This window comes from Schistocerca serialis, chromosome 1 (assembly GCF_023864345.2).
Source record: "Schistocerca serialis cubense isolate TAMUIC-IGC-003099 chromosome 1, iqSchSeri2.2, whole genome shotgun sequence".
NCBI classification, from domain to species: Eukaryota; Metazoa; Arthropoda; class Insecta; order Orthoptera; family Acrididae; genus Schistocerca; species Schistocerca serialis.
Genome location: NC_064638.1, coordinates 395,932,456 through 395,955,920, shown reverse-complemented (window position 1 = coordinate 395,955,920; position 23,465 = coordinate 395,932,456). Strand labels below are relative to the sequence as shown.

Sequence of the window (23,465 nt, the reverse complement as noted above, 5' to 3'; positions counted from 1 at the left end):
AAGACAGTATTACCATCAAATTGAATGAAAACTTTACAAACAAAAAGTCAGAAGTTGAAAATATTTTTAATAATCATTTTCTAAATGTTGTGGATATAGTAGGATCCAGGTGTTCATTAGAAGATGCTAGGCTGTTAATGGAAGAGGCCATACCTATGCAATTTGATACAATTGAAATCTCACCCACTTCTCCCTCTGAAATTAGGAAAATAATAAACTTGCTTAAAAGCAAAAACTCACATGGAATTGATGGCATTTCCAGCAAAATACTAAAAGCTTGTTCTCAACAGATAAGTAAGATTCTCAGCCACCTGTGTAATAGCTCTCTGGAACAGGGCATTTTCCCTTATAGACTGAAATATGATATTATTATACCTTTGCATAAAAAGGGGGATAGATCTGATGTCAACAATTACTGTCCAATCTCTCTTCTAACAGCTTTATCCAAAATTTTTGAGAAAGTAATGTATTCATGAGTAGCTTCGTATATTTGTAAAAATGAAGTACTAACAAAATGTCAGTTTGGTTTCCAGAAAGGTTTTTCAACAGAAAATGCCATATATGCCTTCACCAATCAAATTTTGAATGATCTGAATAACCGAACACCACCCATTGGGATTTTTTGTGATCTCTCAAAGGCTTTTGATTGTGTAAAGCATTAAATTCTGCTAGACAAGCTCAAATATTGTGGCATGAGTGGGACAGTGCACAAATGGTTCAATTCGTACCTAACTGGACGAGTGCAGAAAGTTGAAATAAGCAGTTCTCATAACATGCAAAGATCAGCACATTCCTCAAACTGGGGAACTATCAAGAATGGGGCTCCACAAGGGTCAGTCTTGGGTCCTTCGTTGTTCTTAATATATATTAATGACTTGCCATTCTATATTCATTAAGAGGCAAAGTTAGTTCTCTTTGCTGATGAAACAAGTATAGTAATCACACCTGACAAACAAGAATTAACTGATGAAATTGTCAATACTGTCTTTCAGAAAATTACTGAGTGGTTCCTTGTAAACAGACTCTCACTGAATTTTGATAAGACACAGTAAATACAGTTCCGTACAGTGAATGGTATGACGCCATTAATAAATATAGACCTTAATCAGAAGCATATAGCTAAGGTAGAATATTCCAAATTTTTAGGTATTTCCATTGATGAGAGATTAAATTGGAAGAAACACATTGATGATCTGCTGAAACGTTTGAGTTCAGCTACTTATGCAATAAGGGTCATTGCATATTTTGGTGATAAAAATATTAGTAAATTAGCTTACTACGCCTATTATCAGTCATTGCTTTCATATGGTATCATATTTTGGGGTAATTAATCATTGAGGAATAAAGTATTTATTGCACAAAAGCGTGTAATCAGAATAATAGCTGGAGTCCACCCAAGATCATCCTGCAGACATTTATTTAAGGATCTAGGGATATTCACAGTAGCTTCTCAGTATATATACTCTCTTATGAAATTTGTTATTAACAACCAAACCCAATTCAAAAGTAATAGCAGTGTGCATAACTACAATACTAGGAGAAAGGATGATCTTCACTATTCAAGATTAAATCTAACTTTGGCACAGAAAGGGGTGAATTATACTGCGACTAAAGTCTTTGGTCACTTACCAAATAGTATCAAAAGTCTGGTAGATAACTAACAAGTATTTAAGAAGAAATTAAAAGAAGTTCTGAATGACAACTCCTTCTACTCCATAGAGGAATTTTTAGATATAAATTAAGAAAAAAAATTATAAAAAAAATTAAAAAAACACAAAAAAATAAAAAAAAGTTGTTATATTAACTTAAGTATGTTGTTAAATTAACTTAATTATGTCATGTATTGGAAAATTTGACTTGTTCCACATCATTACAAAATATCGTATTCATGATCCATGGAACTAGTATTAATCTAATCTAATCTAATCAGGGGCCTCAAGGCAGTATGTTGGAAGATTTTTGTATAATTAATGAGAAACATTGTAGCACATTTTTACCGTGATACATGTGGGTAATAAGGGATTTTCTTGTTTTCCTCAAGAATTCTAGGCTAATCCTGAAATGATTCCCACGAATACAGATCAATCTAATCGAATAGCCCGTGGTGGACCCCTTCCTCTTTCCATGTCTATTATTAATATTTATTGAATTCAGTAAAGTGTTGTTGTGTATGTTTATGATTAACATTATTCTTTTCCACATTCCTGGTTTTTCCAGTCTGGTAATATTATGGTATATTCTCTGACTAATCCATGATAAAATGTCTTTCATGCTTACTTTAACACTATTATTATAATTCTGTTGTGAAAAGGACAGATTTATACTATCATATACAATTATCTCATATTCATACCATCACATACAATTATCTCTGTTGACGAGTATTGTTGTATTCCACCTTGGACTTTTCATCGTTTTATTATTGTGATTCTGCCAGAGAGACAAAAAGAATTTGAAGATTCAGTGGGCAGAATGATTGTGTCTTGGGAAAGTCTTTCCTGAAGATATTTGTCTGGAATGTAGTATTGTGCAGAAGTGAATCGTGGATGATGAGCAGTGCTCACAAGAAGAGAACAGAAACATTTGAAATGAGGTGTTACGGAAGAATGCTGCAGGTTGGTTCAGAAGATTGAGTAGCTGATGAAGTAGTACTGAAATGAACTGGGGAGAAAAGAAACTTATGGCACAATTCAACTAAAAGAAGGAATATGTTGATAGCATACATCATGTGACATCAAGGATTGTTAATTTCACAGTGGTGAGAAGTGTGTGGAGTAAAAATTATAGAGGATTGAATAAAGTAAGCAGGTTCAGATGGCTGTAGGTTACAGTACAGGGCTATTACAAATGATTGAAGCGATTTCATAAATTCACTGTAGCTCCATTCATTGACATATGGTCACGACACACTAGAGATACGTAGAAAAACTCATAAAGTTTTGTTTGGCTGAAGCCGCACTTCAGGTTTCTGCCGCCAGAGCGCTCGAGAGCGCAGTGAGACAAAATGGCGACAGGAGCCGAGAAAGTGTATGTCATGCTTGAAATGCACTCACATCAGTCAGTCATAACAGTGCAACGACACTTCAGGACGAAGTTCAACAAAGATCCACCAACAGCTAACTCCATTCGGCGATGGTATGCGCAGCTTAAAGCTTCTGGATGCCTCTGTAAGGGGAAATCAACGGGTCGGCCCGCAGTGAGCGAAGAAACGGTTGAATGCGTGCGGGCAAGTTTCACGCGTAGCCCGCGGAAGTCGATGAATAAAGCAATCAGGGAGCTAAATGTACCACAGCCGACGGTTTGGAAAATCTTACGGGAAAGGCTAAAGCAGAAGCCTTACCGTTTACAATTGCTACAAGCCCTGACACCTGATGACAAAGTCAAATGCTTTGAATTTTCGGCGCGGTTAACCCTGTAGTTATGCAGAAATAAAAAGACTTGCACAAGATAACTTTGTATGTCAAACTTGCTTCAAATCAGGTTTGATTCCATAGGAAAACAGTTGTGCCCATTGACTGTATTCATTTCAAGTAGTAAATGGTACAGCAACCAGTCACAAATGTTTTTTCCATATCTATATTTTGGTCACTGCATGGCCATCTTCAGTGCAGTAAATGTAAATTAAAATGTTAAAAACACTTGTATGTGCACATAGTCCCAACTGGACTATTCGTGACTCATTCTTTGACATGAATAGTCCAGTTGTGACAATGCACTTATACACGTATTGTTAATATTTTAACTTACTTTTACTGCAACGAAGATGGCCACACAGTGACCAAAATCTACATATCAATAAACATCATTTGCACTTATTGCCGCACCCTTTACTGTTTGCTTCAAATTGTTCTTCATAGCGATGATGACAAAAACAACAACGTGTTTGTTTCCATACATTACTAATCTATATCTGTGCTCTCTGTATATTATTTCTTCTGTTTGCACTAAAGTTATATTTCAGATTTCCTTATTTTATGATATGATTTCCTACTAAAACTTGTTATTGATATTTCTGAGAATAATACTTTTTTAAGTTCCATATGTTTCATGTCTATCTTTCTAATTTATCTTCAGCTTCTGCAAGGAAGTCCTGGTTCTGCATGTGTCAGCATTCCTTGAAATTGTTGGTGCAGCAGTCTACACATTACTAATGTCTCGTCCCATAGGATCACTTCAAGTTAGTTCCTGCAGAGCAGAAAATTTGTCGGACTGGTATACTTTGCTCCACAATCCCAATCCGGATTATGCTGAAACATTGCACTGCACTCAAGAGGCTGTGTATCCTTTGTAAGTTTACTATTTCTTTTTTAATATTTCATATTACTTTTTATTTTTAAATTGAGTGTCATTGTCTCATTACAGGTCAAGCTTTTATTTGGTATACCAATTATAATGCAATATTAATGTGGTATGGAAAGTCCTTGGTGGAATATAAATATTGGAAGAAGTAAAGGTAACAGCTCACGATACAGTTGGAGCTTCTCTTAGTAGCTTCTTCCTCTTCTTCTCTCTTTGTTGGCCTTATTCCGTGGATGTACTGAACCAACTGTCATCCCATCTCTTAGGTGATTGTCTAAGCAATCATTTCCTTTGCAGTCATCCATATTTAGAAATTTTAATGAGTCTTGTGGTGTCCATTCTTTCCACATTGTTCTTATAATTTCTTTTCCTTGTCTTCATCCAGTTATGTATGTCTTGTTTTCTGTTCTGTTTCCTTATCAATACATTTGGTGTCTTGTCCCACAGTGTTACTCCTTAGATCTTGGTACCTTCATTTCCAATGCTGTTAACTTTTGTTATGTCTTTTTCATTTCCCTTCTAATTCCTGCCATTGTTTTATATATTTTTATGTTCCTCTTGTTGTTATATATTTGTTTCTCCATAGAGTATTTTACAGACATCTGGCTACTCTTAATGCCTTTGCTAACAGTTTTCTCACTTCCACAATTAAGTCTTTATATCTGGTGATAACAGTCCCTAGGTAATGAAAGCTCATTACATTTTCAATTGACAGACCATCTACCTCTAATTTACATCTTAAGGTGCTTTTGGTCTTAACATACCCCTTGATTTTTTAGATAAGATTTCCATGTTATATTGCTCAGCTACTTTACTGAATTGGTTGAGTCACCTTTGTAAATTATCTTGATTATGTGCTGTCAGTACACTGCCAGCAGCATACCATATAATGTTTGCCACTTTATATCCCATGTTATATCCTGATTTCTTTTTTACAGTTTGTATGATGTGGTCCATTATTAAGTTCAGTAAGAGTTAGTTTATTGATTCTCCTTGTGTGTTATTCTTTCATATTTTCTGCCGTGGTCACTCAACACATCAACCATACAGTGTGATGTTTCCCCTTACTTCTTCTGTTATTTGTATCATTTTTAGTGATCACTCCATACCATATTAAACTGCACAATTGAGATAAATGAGTATGTGAAGTATTGAATTTCTAGGTTTGAGAAGGCAAACTCCATCTAATTGATATCAGTCTTGTAGACAAAACTACATCACAAGCAACCTACAGTAGCCTATATGTGATTTTTGTACTGTTTTACTGATATTAGTAATAAATGTACATTTAATAAACACTGTAATGAAAATATAATTGTTAATTTATATGAATGATAAGCAATTTGAAATATTATGTATGACCCATTTATGAGTACTGGTAGAGTGTTTGGCACACCTACCAGACCAGATTAAAGGAGGATATCAAGGGAATTCAGAGATGTGCTGCTAGATTTTGATCAACATATGAGTATTATGGAAATAATCCATGAACTCAAATTGGGACCCATGGAGGGTAGATGATGATCTTTTTGTGAAACGATATTGAGAAAATTTAGAAAACCAGCATTTGCAACAGACTGCAGGAAGCTCCTGTTGTCACCATCATATATCTTGCATAATGTCAAGATAAGAGAGATCAGGACTTGTATGGAAGCAGTCATTTTTTTTCCTCACACAATTTGTGAGTGGGATGGGAAAAGGAATGACTAGCAATGTGACACTCCACCATGCTCTGTGTGGTGGCTTGCAGAATATGTATGTAGATATAGGTGTACAAGTAAACTGCTAAAAGAATTTTGTTAAAAGGGTGTTACAGAGGTTTGAATATCATGAAGGGTGCTGAGAGGTAAGCTGGATAAAAATGACCACCTTTTTATTAAAACATGTGAGTGCCCAGTTCAGCTGGAATAAATTGAGGTAAGTGTCTTACATGTATATGGAATATCGTCTCAGTTGTGCAAGTGGATTAAATATTTCCTGTCAGAAGGGGAAGTCGTCTACTTCACTTTTGAGGGCCAGACCTACAAACAAATCAGGGGAACGGCCATGGGAACCAGGATGGCTCCCTCCTATGCCAACCTCTTCATGGGCCGCATGGAGGAGGCTTTCCTGAAGACCCAACAGCTGCTTCCCCTGGCCTGGTATAGGTTTATAGATGACATCTTTGTGGTCTGGACTCATGGTGAAGAAACACTCCTTAATTTCCTCCATAACCTCAACTCCTTTTCGAATCTGAATTTCACCTGGTCCTTCTCCAAAACCCAAGTCACCTTCCTGGATGTTGACCTTCATCTTGTTGAAGCTCACATCCACACCTCTGTCCATATCAAACCCACAAACAAACAACAGTACCTTCACTTTGATAGCTGCCATCCTTTCCACATCAAACGCTCCCTTCCCTACAGCCTAGGTATTCGTGGCAAACGTATCTGCTCCAGTGACGAATCCCTCAACAACTACACCAATAACCTGACCAGTGCTTTCCTCTCCCGCAACTATCCTGCAGACCTTGTCCACAAACAGATTTCCCGAGCAATACATTCCTCCCCGTCCAACAACAATGTTCCTACCCCCAGACCACACAGAAGCATCCCCCTTGTCACCCAATATTATCCTGGCCTCGAAAACATCAACAAATTACTCCGCCAGGGATATGACTTTCTCAAGTCAACCCCTGAAATGAGATCATCCCTTGACAAAATTCTCCCCACACCACCCAGAGTTGCCTTTCGTCGCCCCCCTAACCTCCGTAACATCCTTGTTAAACCCTACAATATTCTCAGACTACCTTCTCTACCCAGCGGTTCCTACCCCTGTAACCGACCCCGCTGCAAAACCTGCCCCATGCATCCCCCCACAACCACCTACTCCAGCCCCGCTACTGGTAAAACATACACAATTCAAGGCAGGGCTACGTGTGAAACTACACATGTCATTTATCAGCTGACATGCCTGCACTGCACAGCCTTTTACATCGGCATGACAACAACCAAACTGGCTGAGCGCATGAACGGACACAGACGAACTGTCCGCCTAGGAGATGCCCAATACCCAGTAGCGGAGCATGCCCTCCAGCATAACTCTAGGGACCTAGGAACCTGCTACACCGTATGTGCCATTTGGCTTCTCCCACCCAACACCAGTCCCTCTGAACTGCGGAGATGGGAACTTGCACTCCAACACATCCTTTCATCCCGCCATCCCCCTGGACTGAACCTACGTTAAACAACCTCACTCCCATTCACTCTTCAGTCTTCTCCTCTTTCCCTTTCCTCTTTAGCCATTCACGCATCTTTTTATCCTACATAGTTGTGTTTATCTTTATACTATATACCTCTTTACTTCTGTATGCATCCTCTCTGGTTTGAAGCTGGCACAGTACTTACAGTAGAATATCTTTGGCTTCCCTCTGACAACCATGCCTCCATCCTTGCTACCCTCCCTGTTTACCTTTCCCTGTTGCTTCATAACCTGGGTTGTGAGTAGCTGAATCCACTTTCCCTTCTTCCCTTTTTTCCCCTCTCTCCTCCCTGATGAAGGAACAAAGTTCCGAAAGCTAGGAATGTAAATTTTCAGTTCTGTTTTGTGTGTATCTATCGGCTGTACTGAGCTGAGGTAAGTACTGGCCAGCCCCTCTATCTCAAAGTATTTTCACTGTGTTTCAATCACCAAGATCCACCTCCAGTTAAAATATTTTGTTAACTCCTACTTGTATGGGGAGAAATGACCATCATAATAAAATAAGAGGATTTGGTGCTCAGAGAGGAAGATTTAGATTTTTATTTTTCCCATTTTCTACTTTAGAGTGGAATGGTAAGGAAATAGTCCAAAAATGGTTCTAAGGATTCTCTTTCAGTTGGAGAGGATTCATCTAGATGTTGATGTATCAGAGCATTTCAACTCTGAAATCTAAAGTCCCATTAACACTGATGTTCAAATTGTACATGTTTTTATGTTTTCCAGTATATAGACAGCCAATAGTGTTCTCTGACATTAGTAAATATAATACATGTTTAACACATATATAAAAAGCATTTGAGTAATGTAAAAGGAAAAGCTGTAGCTTTTTCAAAGTATTAGATTATCGGCCGTGATGATTTGTTGTTAATGTATCTTACAGAAGTAGCCTATGCAGTGGCCAAGCTAGGCAGTAGGTATCAGGATAGGAGAAGGAGGATTTAAGATTAGATTAGATTTACTTTCATTCCAATTGATCTGTAGTGAGGAGGTCCTCCAGGATGTAGAACGTGTCAGAAAAACAACAATACATGACAAATATTTACAACTAAAACAAATAAGCTAATGTACCATTCCAGCGGTCCCAAGTGGAATGATCATAATTTTTAATGAACACTATATGAAAGAATCATTTTACAAATACTAATGCACTGAATTTAAAATAAAAAAGTTTTTTATTTATTTATAAGGTAATAAATGTGTAATAAACTACTATAATACTTATTTACAATGAATACATTACTGCACTGAAATGGCGCAGAAGTTAGATTGTACTTAAACACACACACACACACACATATTTACAATGAACACATTACTGCACTGAAATTGTGTAGAAGTTATATTGTACTTATATATATATATATATATATATATATATATATATATATATATATATATATATATATATATATATATATATATATATATATATATATATATATAAAAAAAGAAAGATGATGAAACTTACCAAACAAAAGCGCTGGCAGGTCGATAGACACACAAACATACACACAAAATTCTAGCTTTCGCAACCAATGGTTGCCTCGTCAGGAAAGAGGGAAGGAGAAGGAAAGACAAAAGGATATGGGTTTTAAGGGAGAGGGTAAGGAGTCATTCCAATCCCGGGAGCGGAAAGACTTACCTTAGGGGGAAAAAAGGACAGGTATACACTCGCACACACACACATATCCATCCACACATACACAGACACAAGCAGACATTTGTAAAGGCAAAGAGTTTGGGCATTTTTTGGGCAGAGATGTCAGTCGGGGCGGATGTACAGAGGCAAAGATGAAGTTGAAAGACAGGTGAGGTATGAGCGGCGGCAAATTGAAATTAGAAATTAGCGGAGATTGAGGCCTGGCGGATAGCGAGAAGAAAGGATATGCTGAAGGGCAAGTTCCCATCTCCGGAGTTCTGACAGGTTGGTGTTAGTGGGAAGTATCCAGATAACCCGGATGGTGTAACACTGTGCCAAGATGTGCTGGCCGTGCACCAAGGCATGTTTAGCCACAGGGTGATCCTCATTACCAACAAACACTGTCTGCCTGTGTCCATTCATGCGAATGGACAGTTTGTTGCTGGTCATTCCCACATAGAACGCTTCACAGTGTAGGCAGGTCAGTTGGTAAATCACGTGGGTGCTTTCACACGTGGCTCTGCCTTTGATCGTGTACACCTTCCGGGTTACAGGACTGGAATAGGTGGTGGTGGGAGGGTGCATGGGACAGGTTTTACACCGGGGGCGGTTACAGGGGTAGGAGCCAGAGGGTAGGGAAGGTGGTTTGGGGATTTCATAGGGATGAACTAAGAGGTTGCGAAGGTTAGGTGGACGGCGGAAAGACACTCTTGGTGGAGTGGGGAGGATTTCATGAAGGATGGATCTCATTTCAGGGCAGGATTTGAGGAAGTCGTATCCCTGCTGGAGAGCCACATTCAGAATCTGATCCAGTCCCGGAAAGTATCCTGTCACAAGTGGGGCACTTTTGGGGTTCTTCTGTGGAAGGTTCCGGGTTTGAGGAGATGAGGATGTGGCTCTGGTTATTTGCTTCTGTACCAGGTCGGGAGGGTAGTTACGGGATGCAAAAGCTGTTTTCAGGTTGTTGGTGTAATGGTTCAAGGATTCCGGACTGGAGCAGATTCGTTTGCCACGAAGACCTGGCTGTAGGGAAGGGACCGTTTGATGTGGAATGGGTGGCAGCTGTCATAATGGAGGTACTGTTGCTTGTTGGTGGGTTTAATGTGGACGGACGTGTGAAGCTGGCCATTGGACAGGTGGAGGTCAACGTCAAGGAAAGTGGCATGGGATTTGGAGTAGGACCAGGTGAATCTGATGGAACCAAAGGAGTTGAGGTTGGAGAGGAAATTCTGGAGTTCTTCTTCACTGTGAGTCCAGATCACGAAAATGTCATCAATAAATCTGTACCAAACTTCGGGTTGGCATATATATTATATATATATATTATATATATTATATATATATATATAAAAACAAAGATGAGGTGACTTACCGAACGAAAGCGCTGGCAGGTCGATAGACACACAAACAAACACAAACATACACACAAAATTCAAGCTTTCGCAACAAACTGTTGCCTCATCAGGAAAGAGGGAAGGAGAGGGGAAGACGAAAGGAAGTGGATTTTAAGGGAGAGGGTAAGGAGTCATTCCAATCCCGGGAGCGGAAAGACTTACCTTAGGGGGAAAAAAGGACAGGTATACACTCGCACACACGCACATATCCATCCACACATATACAGACACAAGCAGACATATTTAAAGACCAACTGGTAACGTTACTGATGAAAGGTCATTGATATACGCAAGAAAAAGTAAGGGGCCCAAAATGGAACCTTGTGGGACCCCACATGTAATAAGTTCCCAGTTGGATGATGCCTGATAGCTTGATACATGTCTCTTTCCTAATAACACCCTTTGTTTCCTGCCAGATATATAAGATTTGAACCATTTTGCAGCTTTTCATATTACACTGTAATATTCTAATTTACTTAAAAGGATATTGTGATTTACACAGTCAAATGCTTTTGACAGATCACAAAATACACCAGTTGCCTGCAATTTTTTGTCTAATGAATTAAGCACATTTTCACTGTAAGTGTAGATAGCCTTGTCAATCTCAGAACCCCTTTAGAAATCCAAACTGTGACTTTGACAGTATGTTATTTGAGATAAGATGGTTATAAAGCCGATTGTACATTACTTTTTCTAAAATTTTTGAGAATGCTGGCAACAGTGAAATTGGATGGAAATTTGATGCTATTTCTTTATCTCCCTTCTTAAACAGTGGCTTAACTTCAGTATATTTCAACCATTCAGGAAATAGTCCACTGATAAACGATTGGTTACACAGATAGCTTAATATGTTACTTAGCTCAGAATCACATTCTTTAATTAACTTTGTTGATATTTCATCATACCCACTAGATGTTTTTGAGTTTAAAGATTTTATGATGGACATTATTTCTGCTGGGGTAGTGAGAGTCAAATTCATATTATGGAAGTTACTTGATATGTCTGGTCTGAGGTATTCCATAGCAGCATCTACCAAACCTGACAACCCCATCTTTTCAGTAACAGTTATAAAATGTTTGTTAAAAACGTTCTGCAACACTATACATATCTGTCACCAGTGTATCATTTACTCTTAATGCTATTTGTCCCTCTTCAAGTCTGGTTCTACCGGTCTCCTCCTTCACTAAATCCCATTTTGTCTCTATTTTGCTATCTGACATGACTATATTTTCCTTGTAATATATTTGCTTTGATGTCCGTATTACAGTCTTTAATATTTTGCAGCATTTCTTGTAATGTGCTATAGCATCAATATCGGAACTGTTTTGGATTGACAGGTACAGTTTTCTTTTTGTTTTATAAGATACCCCTATTCCTTGAGTAATCCATGGCTTCTTTGTAGACTTTGCTCTAACCTTGGTAAGTTTTTGGGGAAAACAGTGTTCAAATAAGGTAAGCACTTTATTAGCAAAAGTGTTATATTTTTCATTCATGCCATGAGCACTGTAAACATCAGTCCAGTGAATGTCTCTGCGGAGTGTCCTAAAATAATCCATTTTTGGCTTATTGATTACCCTCTTGAGCTCAGATTTAACAGATTTTATATTCTGTTCAGTATTAACATTTAACAGAAGGAACTACATGTCATGGTCTGAGAGGCCATTGACTATATGTTTTGTAATATAATTTTGTTCATTGGACTTTTCTGTAAAGATATTATCAATGGCTGTTTGTGAGCAATTGGCTACCCTAGTGGGGAACTTTACAGTGGGAATTAAGTTGAATGATAGTGTTACTAACTCAAATAAGTTCTTATTGGGAGAGTCTTTAAGGAAATCTACATAAGGTTAATAGGAATGCACACTTAACATATGAGTGATTTATTTAGAGAGGAATACATGAGCCCTAAAGAGGGGGAGGCATAGTGAAAGGCATCAGTGTCTTTGGAGGAGGTCACGATTTAGGATAAGTATGTCACAGATTATGGCCAGCAGCAGAGAGAGTGATCAGGCCTACAGCTACACTACAGGTGAACCTTGCATTACTAAATTGGAGGAAGCTGATTGATAGGTTGTGCAGCATCGCATCATCAGTGCTGACATTGCAACATCAGCATTGGTGGTACGGGACCCTCCTTTCCTGTCCTGTTCTGGACAGAAGGTATCAGTTCACAAAGTAGAGGTGAGACTGTTACAATTTTGTTATTAAAATGTACACTCGTCCCATTTCACAAAAGTCCACATGACGTGATCTTGCATTGGTTAGAGGCTGTAACTAACAGAAGATAAAAGAAAACAGAAAAAGTTTGATTTTGCTACTTTCCAGTATAATATAAATTTTGAGAAGACCTTTAAAAGTAACAATAACATTTACGGAACTCGTAGTGCAATGAGTTATGGCATACGTGAGCTTTCAACTGTTTTGTTGAAACAGAAAATTTATAAATTTTACAGGAGTCACTCTAATTTATACTTTTTTGCATTGAGAATGATAGGAGAACATGTCAACATGTTAAGAACACCAATAATAAATGACAGTCATATAACCCCAGTAGCTTTTTTGGTATCGTGAAAAAATGATAACTAAATAAACTTTGTTCATCATAATGTGACGTATTAGGTTACCCTACTAGCTACATATCCCCAGTGTCTTATTAAGCTCAAAAAAATTACTCCAAACTTGACAACGAAAATAAGGAGAAACTTATGACGTTCGCCTGCTTTATTTCATCGTTGATTGTCCTCGGTGTCGACGTATTGCGCTGTGATACTGGCTGAAAAATGGGGGAAGAAGTTCAACACTGACTTCTTTAAATGATCTAGCCGACAGGAACACAGTTGCATTTCACAGTTATTTGCTTTCACAGTTCTTTGCTTTCACTGTTCACAACTCCCCAATAATACACAGTTATATGGCCAGTGCCCTATGGTTTAACTTTCGATAAGCCTCACTAATAGTTTCCTCCACATACTGCTACAATAGTTTACTGTTGAACATCTAAGAGCAGTAACAACCTAACCAAACAGTTCACAGTCTTTCAAATAAATTTAACAGACTCTGTCATTGTTTTAACACACGGCTTATTTTTGTTATACATGTTTCACGGTTAAGTTGATGTATTGTTATTGTTCTAACCAACACAGGTTTCTTATCTGAAACTAGGCTGTGGACTGACTGTCTCAAGCCCAAAAATTGGGCCTTTATATATCCTCACAATAATACGTACTGAAACTATACACTGTTCGATATTTAATTTACAGAAATTACAATTAAAACCGAACTCCTTCAGTTAACTGCATACATCGAAAAATTGTGTCTTTTTAACAGTTTCTTCATCTACAAGAGTCAGGCCAAATTATTTGTTTAAATGATGAAATTAACAGATATCGTTATGCAAGCAATTCATTTGACAAAACTTAATTACTTTGGAATTAATTAAGGCCCGGCTTTGCTAACATGTTTATGCATAGAGCCAAATAGATCCTTTAAGAATACTATTAGTTGTTGCTCTAAATGTTTATAATTAGTACAGAATTTATATTTATTTATAAGTCAACAATAGAATTTAAGTTACGAAACAATTACTGATTTCACCCTACAACAAAAGATACTATCTAGTAATAGTCAAAATAAATTAGAAAATCAATTACATACATAAAACTAAACACAAAATTAGACCTGGTGTTATATTCTTTAAAACTGAAGGCCAACCTTTCTCTTTTATGAAAATGCAGATTACACTCATGTATGTTAATGGTAATTAGTTAAAAGCAAAAAAAATTAAGGAGGCAGATTTCAAAATAAGAGGGAAACTAAAAATATCGCAGCTTGCTTAGTCACAAACTATACTGACCTCTTGTACATATCTAAGAATAGGTCACACAAAGTAAAGGGTCAGTTTTGTCTGTATGACATAACCCACTGAAAGGAGAGAGTTTTCCTACTATAAGTATTGTAATAGCCAGAATATCTTTGGCCATTTATTTGTTACATTCATCCAGTATGCCAAAGGGTAAATATAATATACAAGGAACAGTAAACTCCCTTGAGTAAGAGTGATTAGGAGAAATGCTAACTTAGATTTTTCAATACCATTGTAATAGTGCTGCGTGCATGGATAGTACTTAAGCAGGAATGGTCAATTCAGGATGCTGTGCTGGGCATTGGGGGCATGTTCTACCAGTTTCTTGACATTCATAAAATCGTAAATGCTCCTTCAGCAGTTAAGTCTTCATTCATTGACATTCTCACACAGTGGCTACTGGCGGTGATTCGAAGGTGAGACCAGGCATCAATTCTGCGACTCTTGGTGACGGGGAACGTTGTTGGGATTATGACAGTAGCAGCTCCAGTCAACAAACCATAGTGGTGCAGTGGCCTTGCATGGTAACCATTCCCCAGTGGCACTGCATCAGATGCTAATTTGGCGCTGCCAGCCAGATACTGGATTCATGAGATGGTGCTGAAAGGCATTGGTGGGTGATGACGCCACATACTGGGTGGCAGCATAGAGGTGAAGTGACACCATGCCCTGAACTTGAGACCTTGGTGAAGGATGCAATGTCAGCAGTGAGCAGACTTGAGCCTGTGGTGGCAGAGATTGGTAAGCTGAGCAGGCAGCAGCTCAGCAGCAAACTGGAGAACTCTGGAGATGGCCAGATTGGTGTCACCCTGGGGGTGGACCCAGCTGGATGGCACTGGCTCAAGTCCTGGCAGCAGTAGGTCTAGGAGCAGCCCACAGGCTAACAAGTAATTGAAGCAACAGCTGGATGTAGTCAAAGCTGGGTGACCCTCATTGGTCCTTCAGCAGCCGTCAAATACATCTCGAACTGGTATCAATCAAAGACAGTAATACTACTAGGTGTGGGGTGTGAGTATTTATTGTAGATGTCTCGGATTGGTATCAATCAAAGACAATAATACTACTAGGTGTGGGGTGTGAGTATTTATTGTAGATGTGCCCAGCTTTGTTATTACGGGGTCGTGCGTCTGGTCGTGTAGGGACTGAGGCAGCACAGAATCAGTTCAAGGCATGAGATAATTCAGCTTACTACTTTGGTGGACTGGGGATTTATAATACTCCGGCTCTGATTGTGGAATTTCACAGCGACCTAGCTGAATTCTGTTCAGGGGTGTGTTGTTGCAATACTTCTAGCCCCTTTAGAAGATTTGGTCCACCAAATCTCAGGCTGCTGCCAAATCTCTGAATTACTTAAACATTATGTAGTATACTACCCCCCCCCCCCCCAGCCCCCCCCCCCCCTCCCCATCCCCCCGTACTTAGTGAATGGGAGTTCAGGAGGGCAGACCCTACAGTACTTTTCCGAGCAGTATTCCTTCAAGCAAGAACCAAGATTACGATGGCTGCTGAAGACAAGGTTCCTACTATGACTCAATGTTGGTAGCTATTGTGATACTGCTGATTATGTTGAAACACTTGTTCTGCACCATTTAGCCCCTTCTGTGAAGCTATCAGCTCATCCAGATAGCTGAGTGAGGCTGGGTCCAAGGTTTTTTCAGGAAGATGAGGTTCTCAAAGGATAGTTCTTTGGAAGGTTTTTTGGGCAAATATGGTAGTAGATGTGTTAGGGTCAGAGCCATAGCCTCCGTTATTGTTGCTGGAAGCCGAGAAGCCCACAGCTCTAATTCTGTCCCCTTAGACTCTCTTGCTCATAGCAGTTCATGATAACTATAACTGAATAATATACAGAGTATATTCAGTGAGGTCCTACTTAGATCCTCCCCCTGATAACAAGATTTTGTGACAATAATGTCCTGTGAATATCCCCCTCACCTGACCCTCCTAGAAATAACTTCATTTCACATGTTGCTGTGACAGTCTGGATCACCCTAGATGGGTGACAGTAATTTGCTCTCTCTGACATTGTTACCTTTCAACTGCTAACAACTTAATAATCAAGCCCTGCTTTCTTTCTGCCTTTATCCTAAAATGAACAACTGCCAAAATCTCTGTGCACAGAATCATTCAACTGTCACAATCTCTTTAATTCTAGATGCCACAATTGTTACAACGCTACCTCACAAGCATGACCTAATATACAATTTGTGTATCAACAAGGAGACATGAATAACGAACATAAAAATCAAACAGATGTGTGCTTTGTTTGGAAAATGTAGACTAGTGGATAGAGGTACAATGGACAAATGCCTACATATCAAACATGAGATGCGTCTAAATTTCGAAGGCAAGAAGCTTTTATGTGAGAAAATAAGCAAAATTATCACAGAGAAAGATGAATTAAACAAAATTATCTATCATAAATGTGATATGGATGCTTTTTGTAAAATAAAAAGTAGCAATTCAATCCCTACATACCAGAATGTTCAGTATATAATGAATAAAACAGAGCACTTGGTAATATACCTAAAGGAATCAAAACCACATTTCGTCGTAGTGAGTGAATTAGGTTGCAAGGAAGAGGAAGCATATGCATACAGGCTAAGAAATTATGAACTCATAAACTCGTACTGTAGAAGGACACAAAACGGTGGAGGGGAAGGCATTTATAGCGCAAAAGATATAGCATGTGAAAAAGTCAAATGGATAGATTATCTGAGTAAGGAAATGTTACTTGACATTGCAGCAATAAATTTAAATCTAGGGAACAACACCCTGGTTATAGCAGCTCTGCACAGGTCACCTGGAAGCAGTATTGAAGAATTTTTCAATTGTGTGGAGGACCTGCTGGAGGAGACATCAGTGTATAAAAAATATGTGCTGTTTGTTGGAGACATCAACACAGGCTCTTTAAATAATAGCAGTAATTATTTGTATTATGTTGGCTTACTTTAATGTTGTAACTATTATCACATAAACTCAAAACCTACAAGAATTACTGTAGAGACACAGACATGCATTGACTGCATTCTCACAAATGCAACAAAAGAGAGAATAAACATAACCACTGTAGAAAATGACAAATCTGACCATAGAGCTCTTGCTATGAAAATTGATGCAGGGAATGTAGATATAACTAAAAGTGACATGTTTATGTATAAAAGAAAATTTAAGTATAATAAACTTATGAGGGCATTAGGCAATGAAAAATGAGAACCAGTTTACAATGCGGCAAATGTGAATGATAGATGGGAAAATTTCTATAAACTATTCAATAAAACTTTAAATGAAACATGTCATTTACTAAAAAAAGTAAACAAAGCTATTAATTACAAAGCTGAGAATTTCCCTTCAGAAATCATTGACGTGAGAGAGAACATGAAAGACCATTACATACTCTTTAGACATACTAAATTACAGTACTATTTAACAAAATTCGAACTGCTCAGAAAAAAGTACAGACATTCCTTAACTAACCTTAAAGCTCAGAAATATGTCTATCAGATAAGCAACTCAACCTGTGTCAGTAAAACATTCTGGAAAGTAATGTATAAAGAATGTGGGAAGTGGCGACCTCATGAACACACCAGCATAACATTAAAAGAAAATGATAATGTTACAGATCACCCACAAGAAGTGTGTGAAAAATTCATACAGATGTTTAATACATTTGGCACAAGTGAAACACATGACTGGGCACTTAAATGTTACAAAAACTGGCCAATCTTTTCTCATTCATGGAATTACTGAGAGGGACCTCCTAGCAATCATTTCAAGACTTTGAGTTAAAATGTCTTTTGGCTGGGATGACATTTCACCTAAGCTGCTAAAGGAATGCAGAGGAGAATTAGTGAAGCCCTTGACACATCAAATAAATATCTCCCTCTGCCATGGAGAATTCCCAGATCTTTTGAAAATCACTGAAACCCTACTGGTGTATAAGAAGGGAATAAAAACTGACATGAAAAACTATAGACTATCATTAACTTCAGAGCTTGGGAAATGATTGGAGCCAGCCGCTGTGTCCGAGCGGTTCCAGGCGCTTCACTTCGGAACCAGCGACACTGCTATGGTCGTTCGAATCCTGCCCCGGGTGTGGATGTGTGTGATGTCCTTAAGTTAGTTAGGTTTAATTAGTTCTAAGTCTAGAGGACTGATGACCTCGGATGTTAAGTCCCATAGTGCTTAGTGCCATTTGAACCATCTGCAATTATTGGAGAAAGTAATATTAAATCAGTCTGAGGCATTTTTATCAAACATAATCTATCTAGCAAACTGCAACATGATTTTAGAAAAGGAAGCTCTACTATAACAGCAGTAGCAACTTTTATACATGAAAAATTAAAGAAGCTAGATGAAAGAGACAAGGTAACGGGCACCTTCCTGGATGTGAGTAAAGGTTTTGATACTGTGAATTATACAATTCTATTGCATAAATTAGAAGCCTATGGGATGAGATGGGTACCTTTACAACTATTTACCTCCTGTCTGAAAGACAGGAAACAATATATCAAGCTAAAAGGAATGAACAAATGGTAACAACAAATCAATCCACAGGATACTTCAATGTGGTGTGCCCCAAGGAAGTATATTGAGGATATTGAGACCTCTTCTGTTTCTTGTGTATGTTAATGATTTAATTGAACTCCAAAATTGCAAGGTTGTATGCTATGCTGATGACACATCTTTGAAAGCTGGGGCCGTGATATGCATACCTTAAACTGTAGTGAAATCAGTTATAATTTTCTGTCAAGTTATCTTACTGCAAATAAGCTACTCATAAATAAAGATAAGACAGTGACAATTCAATTTATGCTTAGCTATAGTTAGAACATGAATAGAACTCTATTTACACCTCCATTGGCCCTTAGCTATACAAACATGTATTTTTGGGTATAATTGTTGATATACACCTGTCATGGAAAGAACATATAGACCATATTTGTAAGAAAATCACTACAAATGTGTATTTACTGAAAAGGGTCTCAGCCTTCCTGGAGCATGATAGCTTGGGAAAAATATACTTCAGAGTGATGGATCCACACCTTCAGTATGGTATTGAGATATAGGGTGGGGCACCAGCTGTCTATAAAGACAGGCTCTTCAGACTACAAAAAAAGGCAGTAAAAGGGGTAGCTAAGGTACACAGGATAGAAATCTTCAGAAAGTGTAAAATACTAACAATCTATGAGGGCAGACCCAAAAGTAACGGGAATTGGGCTACAGTGGAGAAGAAGAATGGAGGAACCCTTGCTCAACCAGAAGGTATCAAATGCTGGACAGTATCCAAAGAGACAAATATACAGAAACAAAAAGACTGACTATGGACAGAAAAGTGGAAGAGCCCTAATTCATGACAAGACCTGCCGTAAGGCAGAATATCTACGACTACTACTACTATTAGACTAACATCCCGAATGCCCATGGCATTACCGCTATTGAACACTACCCTCCTCAATGCCCGATGGATTCCAAACATACAACCTCCTTCCTACTCACCATGACCAACTATATCCTCAAACACAATTACTTCTCCTTTGAAGGCATTACTTACAAACAAATCCGTGGCACGGCTATGGGCGCCCACATGGCACCATCCTGTGCCAACCTATTTGTGGGCCACTAGAGGAATCCTTCCTAAATGCCCAGAATCCTAAACCCCTCACCTGGTTCAGATTCACCTCTCCCCTGCCCTCCATCTAACCTGCCAACTGCAGATTCCTCTGGATTGAGGGTGAGGAAACCTTATCCACATTCCTCCAGAACCTCAACAGCTTCTCCCCCATTTGCTTCATCTAGTCCTACTCAATCCAACAAGCCACCTTTGTAGATTTTGACCTCCATTTCAAAGAGGCTACATCATTACCTCTGATCCATATAAAACCTACTAACTACCAGCAATATCTCCACTTCGACAGCTACCACCTGTTCCATACCAAGAAGTCCCTTCCATACAGCATAGTCACCTGTGGTGGTCACATCTGCTGTGATGGGTGGTCTCTGGAAATATACCGTGGGTCTTCTTGAAGCCTTCACCAACCATAACTATTTTCCCAACCATTTACAAAAATTAATCTCCTGCGCCTTATCTTTCCAGATTCCCACCACCTCCCAAAGTCTCACAATCCGGCCACAGAGGACGATTCCCATCTTAACTCAGTACACCGAGGACTGCAGCAACTGAATTACATTCTCTGCGAGGGTTTAGACTACTACTTGCCATACCTTGAAATGAGAAATGCAGCGCCCGCCACTCTTCCCACGCCTCCCACAGTAGTATTCCATCATCCACCAAGCCTACACAGTATACTTGTCCACTCCTACACAACCTCTGCTCCCAACCCCTTACCTCATGGCTCATATCCCTGTAATAGACCTAAATGCAAGAACTTTCCCATACATCCTCCTACCACCAACTTCTCCAGTCCGGCCACAAACATCACCTATCCTATCAAAGGCAGGGCTACCTGTAAAACCAGTCATGCGATCTATAAGCTAAGCTGCAGTCACTGTGCTGCATTCGATGTGGACATAACAACCAACAAGCTGTCTGCTCACATGAATGGCCACCAACAAACTGTGGCCAAGAAACAAATGGAGCACCCTGTTGTTGAGCATGCTGCCCGGCATGACATCCTTCAATTCAATGCCTGCTTCACAGCCTGTGCGGTATGGAACCATCCCACAAACACCAGCTTTTCTGAATTGCGCAGGTGGGAACTTTCCTACATTCCCATAAACCTTCTGGTCTAAATCTTTGTTAGTCATTTTCCTCCCCCATCCAACCCCTTCCCTGTCCCCATTCCAGCACTACACAGCACTCATTCCACCGCCGCACCCAGTCTTTTTACTTCTCTCTTTTTCTGCTACCCGCCCCCCCTTCCCCACTTCTCCGCCTTGTCCTTGCCTGCTCCCCAGCAGCACTTCACTTTTCCTCGTCCGTACCCTACTTCCCCTTACCCTCCCCGCCCCAGCTTCCTCCTTGCCCCCACCCAGTCGTCAACCCCATCTTGCACTGGTGCTGCTGCTCGCAGTGTGACTTCAGTTGCTAGAGACTGCAGTCATCTGTGATTGTGTGTGTGTGGGGAGGGGGGGAGTGAGGGGGGGGGGGGACACGAACACATGCGCTTGCATGCTTGCCTGCTATTTTTGCTGAAGGCTTTGCTGGCCAAAAGCTTATTTGTGACAGTCCTCTTGTTGCGCCTATCTGCAACTCAGAATCTCCGCTATATGGTGAGTGGCAACTTTCCTTTTCATAATATTGTTACATTCCATCCTGGATTTTCTATTAATCACTTACTTTGACAATAGCATGTGCTCCTCAATATCCTTTGTGAAAACAATTATATCATCTAACTACACCATACACTATCTTGGTTTTAGTCCTTACAAATCTAATTCCAACAAACATTTTAATGTGGCTGGTGAATTTTTCAACCCCAAAGGCATAGCATGATACTGGTAGTGTCGTGAAGGAACTGTAACAGCTGTTTGTGGCTGGTTGTCAGGTGCTACTTCTAGCTGATGATAGGTACTCTGCAGACCCACGGTGGAAAAATCGATGTACTGTTTCAAATTCTCTAAGGTTCCTGTTATATTTGGGCTTGAATACACATTTGTAATCATGCGACTATTAAGATATCTGTAGTCAAACAAAAAATGATAAGCTCTGGTACCACCAGTGCTTTTTCTTGGCACAGTTACCACCAGTGGTCACTAACGACTGATATTTTCTTCAATAATGCCATCCCATAATTGTCGGTTAATGAATTTGTCCATCACTGGCTGCAGGTGATACAGTACACAATATAGTTTATGGAACACTGGTGACTCATTCCCTGTTGGAATTCTGTGTATGGGCCACTAGCAAAAAAATCACAAGGACTAAAATGGTCCTTAAACTTATGGTAATGAACAACTGCTCCATCACTGGTTTTTCCATTCCTTTTAAATGTTTCACTTTCTCTCATATTGGAGTTATACTGGTAGCTTGCTAATTCTTAGGGTCCAAAATCACACTATCCAGATCATCCTCTTCCAAAATCTCTAAATTCGAGACCAACAAACCCTTAGACAAGTCCATGTATTTGGTCCCAAAATTATCTATTCCAACAGGCATCACCTGCTCACTGTCTATTTCCCATATGCATACAACATTCTTGCATACAAAAAATTGTGCTTTATCTCATTACTCATTCTCTCTCAATGGCTCAACCATACTTAATACACTCATCGACAAATCTTTTCCTACACTCGAGTGATCAGTTTCCCAATACCTTGCAGTACTTTACCACACATATTAATCTTTAACGACCTTCCATGTGGTTTAATCGTTTCATTGGCTTGAGAGACAGACCATGAGGCATTGTGACAATGACAACTGTTTTCCCCAGAGGAAACGATGCCCCATCAAGTTCTACTATGTGTTGCCAAAGGTCAGTTGTAGTGCAATGCGTGCACAGGAAATCTAATCCCAAATTCATGCAGTCATCATGGCCTATATGATGGAAAACATCCATACATTCTTGGAAATGATTTGCATGCACCTGGAAAACTCAGTATCACTGATCCCAACAAATGCGCGTAATTACCTCCCACTCCACATAACTTATATCAACTCTGTCTCATGAGTTTCAGGCTTTCCACAGACACATGAACACCGGTTTCTAACAAAAGTATGTGTTATGTTCCAACTGCTAACCCAGTTAAGCAAACTTCCTCTGCATGTGTTGTTACAGGAAGCATCATGTGGGGCCCTGTGTCTCCCATTGCTGTTTAGCAATTGATTGTTCCCATTCCGTATCTTCTTATCCTGTCCCCTGTTCTGCCTACAGTCCGGTTCCCAGTGCCCTACTTTTCCACATTTCCTACACTGTGGCTGACTGCAATCATGGGCTGATCATCCATCACAGCAACATTTGATGTCAGTGGAAAAAATACCATTTTTATCACAAACTTTGGTCCCTATATCTATCGCTTCCAAAGCCATTGTCATTCCTATGGCCACAGCCAAATCTTTAGGAAAAATCTGCCT

At 39.2% G+C, this 23,465-nt stretch overlaps 1 protein-coding gene across 2 annotated transcripts in view; it reads left to right on the top strand.

The window, feature by feature from the left end:
• LOC126471487 (JNK1/MAPK8-associated membrane protein-like) overlaps positions 1–23,465 on the top strand; it is a 118,112-nt gene that overhangs the window by 16,167 nt on the left and 78,480 nt on the right. For both annotated transcript variants that reach the window (XM_050099698.1, XM_050099706.1), the window contains one exon: positions 4,075–4,287. In XM_050099698.1, coding sequence (XP_049955655.1) covers positions 4,075–4,287 — 213 coding nt within the window. The remainder of the gene's footprint in view (positions 1–4,074; positions 4,288–23,465) is intronic.